General features: G+C 47.5%; 1 protein-coding gene across 2 annotated transcripts; it reads left to right on the forward strand.

Annotated features, from left to right (window-relative positions):
• Window positions 1–462: 462 nt before the first annotated feature.
• On the forward strand, window positions 463–4,781 carry ATP6V1G1 (ATPase H+ transporting V1 subunit G1). Of its 2 annotated transcripts, XM_062591116.1 has the most exons (4): window positions 509–598; window positions 1,727–1,888; window positions 2,425–2,525; window positions 4,001–4,781. In XM_062591116.1, exons 2-4 carry the CDS (start codon window positions 1,870–1,872, stop codon window positions 4,172–4,174), a joined length of 294 nt encoding a protein of 97 aa, XP_062447100.1. In that variant the 5' UTR covers window positions 509–598; window positions 1,727–1,869; the 3' UTR covers window positions 4,175–4,781. The 2 variants fall into 2 exon arrangements, with proteins under 2 accessions (XP_062447099.1, XP_062447100.1); XM_062591115.1 differs by lacking the exon at window positions 1,727–1,888 and having other exon boundaries at window positions 463–598.
• The last annotated feature ends 414 nt before the right edge of the window (window positions 4,782–5,195 follow it).

The following is a 5,195-nucleotide window of genomic DNA, read 5'->3' on the forward strand; positions in this document are numbered from 1 at the left end:
CGCCGGCGGAGTGCCCGCCGGGTGCCCCGCTGCTGCTGCCTCAGTGATTGAAAACCAAGAATTAAAAAAAAAAAAACTTCTATTGCCATTCTAGTTCTTGAAGTTGCCTTCTTTCTTTCTTTTTTTTTTTTTTTTTTTTTTTAGGGCCACGTTTTTAAACGGGCAGTCCCTACGAGCTGGGGAAGCAGCCTCAGACACGGCGCCCGCCGCGGCTCCGGAGGCCTCCGGGCTCTGCTCAGCCCGGTGCTGCGACGCCCGAGGCGCTTATCGCCGTGTCAGCGCCGCCCTCAGCCAGTGCCGCCCTCAGCCAGCGCCGCCGGGCTGCGCGGGTCACGCGCGCGCGGCCCCACCGGCCGTTGGGCGCCGCGGCCCGCCGAAGGCGGCGGGAGGGGGAGGGGGAGGGGAAGGGGGCGCGCTGGCCCCGCCCCCGCCCCGCCCCGCCCCGCCCCGGCGGTGACGCAGCACGTCGCGGCGCCGTCCGTTGCCGCGGCCGTGAGGGGAATAGCCGCCATCATCATGGCGAGCCAGTCGCAGGGCATCCAGCAGCTGCTGCAGGCCGAGAAGCGCGCCGCCGAGAAGGTGGCCGAGGCCCGCAAGCGTGAGTAGGCGGCGCGGCCACGCTCGCGCCCTCCCTCCGCCCCGGCGGCGGGGTCTCCGTGGCGCCCGCGGCCTCGGAGGGGCCTGGCTGGGGGAGGTGATGCGCGGCCGGGCTGAGGCGCGGCGGCTGCTGCCCGGCCCGCGGGGTAACGCGGAGCACCTGAGGGCTGGCGGCTTGGAGCAGCCTCCTGCAGCCCGGGTGCCGCGGCGGCCCCCTGCCCGCCTCCCTGCAGGCCCCTGTGTTTCACAGGGGGTGCAGGGAAAGGCTCCAGCGATCGGTTTTGCCGGCTGCATCTTTAACTTTTACTTTTTCTCTGCTTACAATGCTGCTAGAGTTGGAGCTGCCCCTCATGAGCCGACTGAGCGAGCTAATATCCAGCCAGGGTCTTGCAGAGGGTGTGGGCAGGCCTTACTGCTGCTCCGGGCCTTCCTGGCCTGGTGCTGCCCAAGGGACTGCTCAGCACTGACAGCTAGTGAAGGTGATATTGATGTTTCACCACTAGTTTAGGGCTGAGAGTGTGAATGGCTGGGAGCTGAACAGAGGCATGGCCAAAGCACAAAGCCCTCAGTGTTCAAGCTGTTACAAGGGGCTCTCTCAACCTTTCTGTGTAGATTGTTATATTATGCTCGTTATTTCAGCAGGGTTTGCTTCCCTGGGTGTCCTGGGGAAAGGGAGAGAGCATGCAGTGCGTGCTTTGCTCAGGAAGTGTTGACTCTATATAAACAACCCCTTGCCTGCCTCTCTAGTGAGAACCAAGCCAAAGGGATGCTCTTAGCGATGGTGAGATTAGTGGTACCTGTCAGCTCCTTGGGAGTGTAATTGTCATTTGGTTATTCAGAAATCTCTCTTCTGTGTGAAGATGTGGAAAGCAAAGTTGAACACTTTGTGGCAGCACGCAGGTGTCTGTTAGCTGGAGAAACTTGCACAAGTGTCATATGAATTGGGTGACTTCTCTCCAACTGGAAAAGTGACATGCAAGTGGGGCATGCTCCCCAGTAGGAGTCCAACATCAGTAATCTGTCCTTCATGGCATCAGGCTTTTCTGTTGAGGGATAGGATATGCTTATCTGCACATTTCTTTAATCTTGTTTTTTTTTTTTTTTTTTTTTTTTTTTCTTGTGATGAAAGCAATATATTTTCATGTAGATGACTAGATATTTTATAGAGCAGAGAGAGCTTTTTGGAGGGCTCAAAGCCAACTTTTTCTATTAAGTGGAGCCAAAATTTTTCTCAAAGATCCTCACCTAAACAAACCAGCTTCTTAACTTCAGATGCTGTTATTTAATGAAGGTAGGCTCTCTTGCAATTCTAACCTCTTACAGTTTTGTGAAAAGTAGATTATTGTAGTTCACTCTAATGTTGATAACTTTGAAAGGAAGGATGATAGAGTCAAGGAGGAGAAGTTAATGTGCTAGCCAGTTCTTTGATTACAAAACTAAGACTGCATGTTCTTTCTGCTGTACTTTTGGGGATTATACTGAGATATTGTACACTTGCATGAGTGAAGCCAAACCTGCAGGTTGTCTAAGTGCATCCACTAGATTAGAGAACCTGTGCAGTTCTTGCTGATGGAAGCTCATTGCCTGGTGAGGCTGGTGATGATGCAGTGGCATGCAAGCAGCCTGGTGCTCCTGAGATTGGTTAACAAAGCATACATGGAAGAGCTGAGAGGGTGTGCTGTGCTTTACTGATAGCCTGCTACAGAATGAGGTACTGCAGTAGCCATCGCTACAGTGCCTGTTTAGCATCACATAGCTTGAGTGGTTTGGGGAAACATGCTCTCAATACCTTCTTTATTTAATATGATACGTTTTTTTTTGAAACAGGAAAGAATCGGAGGCTGAAGCAGGCAAAGGAAGAAGCCCAAGCAGAGATTGAACAGTACCGTCTGCAGAGGGAGAAGGAGTTCAAAGCCAAGGAAGCAGCGGTTTGTTTTCTAGATAATTCACTGTTACCTACCCAGGCCCTTAGCCTTGCAGTTGGTGTTATTTGCCCTGAGAGCTGCCTGCAGGGTGGAACACTTTGCAGGAGATGTACTTCCCTTAATTGCCTTCCTCAAATGCACAGCCACGTGTCAGGGAGAGATCAGTGGAAATAAACCAGAACATTGTGTGTTGCATCTCAAAAAACAGAAGTATTAACTGGCAAATAATTAATTTAATAGGGTCATGTATTGATTGGTTCCCTGGTGAGGGTCTCAGCCTGATGAAGCCTGCAGTATGTAGCAATGTCAAATAAGACGGAGCTCATTCCTCCTGTCACAAGCTAGCTTTTACAATGCTAACTTGGTAGAAACTACTTGCCTAATAGATGATGCTGTCTTGCTAAAGTAGTTACAAGACTTGCTGTTCTAATCAGCAGTCTTGCTTGCAATGTCTCAGGGGGTGTATCTTCCTTTTATTCTGAGCAAGAGAAGGTGTTCCTAAAAGATACAAAACTGAAGCCTTTTTCCATCTGAGAGCAGGATGCTTACATATGCTGTGTGCCCCTGTCAGTTCTTGGGAAGTCTTCAGAAAGTGACTTAGCATCTCTCCCCTCTGTCAGCCTTTCAGTGTGTTTAGTACCACCTCCTATATTGTCATGCATAATAGCTTTCATGCCAGTAGGTCAAGATTAAATCTTTATAAGCACCTGTTAGCTTGGTTCACTACTTAGCGTGGTATCAGGCAATTCTAGGCTAATAAAGTGAATTTTACTACTCTGTCAGTTGGTTCTATTTTATTTACTTTTCTCTGCAGAGAGAAACTTTGAATGGAAGGCACCCAAGGTGGTATTCCCTCTTTCAGCATACTTTATGCCTCTGTGTTTCTCTGCCTACAGTGGGGACTTTCTCTCTCTGCCCTTGCTTATGGGGGAGGTGGGTGGGAGGCTCCTTGCTGTGCTTATGACAGTTGTGTCCCACAGTCATGTTAAGAAGCCAGAGATTTTTTTTTAATAAGGAATTTTCATCAGGAATTTCAATGAACAGAAGCAATGGGTGATGGGAAGACTGTGCTTAAATTAAATCATGAGTATTATTTTTCTAAAACCATTTACTGCAGTAATGCCCAGGAGTTCCTAGTTACAGTTCTAAGGACAAGAGGACCTTGATTTCAGGCATTCTTGCTCTACTTACAGAAGCTTGTGTTCTAAACTGATAGCTGATGAATGAGAGAGCATAGAAGGGCATGAACTGCAGCTGGTACGTGAACTTGGGCACTATTAGTGGCAATTCTGAGAAGAGCACACAACAGTAAAAAAAGACAGTTTTTCTGTCTTTTCATGCGCAGTTCTTCTCAATCATAAATCTTCGCTGCAGTAAGATTCACTGAGGCTGCACAGAATGGCAGAATATGGAGCCAGTCCAGTATTTTCTTTGTCAAACTACTTCCCTGTGAACGTTTTTTCCTTTGTTGCTTGTAGGCCCTTGGATCTCATGGTAGCTGCACCACTGAAGTTGAGAAGGAGACCCAGGAGAAGATGAGCATAATCCAGCAGAACTTCCAGAAGAATCGTGAGACAGTACTCTCTCAGCTGCTGTCACTAGTGTGTGACATCAAACCAGAAATCCATGTGAATTACCGCATCAATGGGTAGTAGTGGAAGAAGAGCATACTGGAATCACTGGCAGTAACATCTGAGCTTCAGGTGGAATGTACAGCCCTTAGCCATACTTTAACTGTTCTTCTTGTGAAGATGTTAAATTATTTCAATGAGTTGCAGATCATCAGTATCTTGTTGGGAGTTCTGTTAGTTTGCCTTTTGACATAGATTCAGAGCTTATTAAAACATTAAATGGCCATGTCTTGAATCTGTGCTAAGTTGTGAAATATCTATTCAAGCTGGCATGTTAGTGCTCCTTCTTTTTTTTTTTTCTGGATAGTATTCAGTAAGCAGTTTTCCTCTGAGAAGCGGAAAAGGGGAGTCAGCGGTTCAAGAGATTTGAATAGAGAGCCTGAGTCTGTATTTGTTAGATCTGTGCACCTGTGTTCTTGTAGACCAAAATGCATCTTTCGGTGTATTGTTAACCTTCACATAGGATTAAGCCTAGTAAGAAGAATTTTTTTTGGCTGTGCAGTACTGGCTGGTAATCTTCAGGTGCTTGTTTATCTGTACTGAATATCCTCTGTATATTCTACTGTTAGCTTGAGTTACAAGTCTGGCTCTATGAAACTTGAAAGTAAAAACACATATTTAACTCTGATGTCTCTTTAGTCAGTCTTGTTGTACCTTCTCCCTTGTTTCTGAGAGTGCTGACAGGACTTGCTGTGTTAGGTGAGAGTCTGGACTTTGAAGAACTAATATCAAGTATTGATAAAAGAAGGAGTAAGAGATAAAGCAAGTGTCTGAAGGTCACAGCAGGTGAGTTTAAAACTCATTACACCTCTTGGCTCCAGTCTGATGCTTTACCTGCCAGATCATCCTGAAAACCTTCAGGAACAAATGTTCCTGCGACCATTAGGGGAAATAATGTTGCCAGTTCACTAAAATAGCTTGATAGTCAGGCACTGTGCAGTAATTATCCTTCCTTTTGTCGGGTACTGGTCACTGCTCTGTTTATGCCAAGGTCATACTGTCCTATGCAGCATCCTGCTATACCCAAGAACAGTGTGAAGTG

The sequence above is a fragment of the Rhea pennata genome, chromosome 18, assembly GCF_028389875.1.
Source record: "Rhea pennata isolate bPtePen1 chromosome 18, bPtePen1.pri, whole genome shotgun sequence".
Classification (NCBI taxonomy): Eukaryota; Metazoa; Chordata; class Aves; order Rheiformes; family Rheidae; genus Rhea; species Rhea pennata.

What these genes read in the sequence shown, in the direction of transcription:
- ATP6V1G1 (XM_062591115.1), top strand. Translation starts at nt 517, where the DNA reads ATGGCGAGCCAGTCGCAGGGCATCCAGCAGCTGCTGCAGGCCGAGAAG. An exon ending in GGTGGCCGAGGCCCGCAAGC is followed by an intron (nt 599 to 2,424) that starts GTGAGTAGGCGG and finishes TTTTTGAAACAG; the next exon opens with GAAAGAATCGGAGGCTGAAG. An exon ending in TCAAAGCCAAGGAAGCAGCG is followed by an intron (nt 2,526 to 4,000) that starts GTTTGTTTTCTA and finishes TGTTGCTTGTAG; the next exon opens with GCCCTTGGATCTCATGGTAG.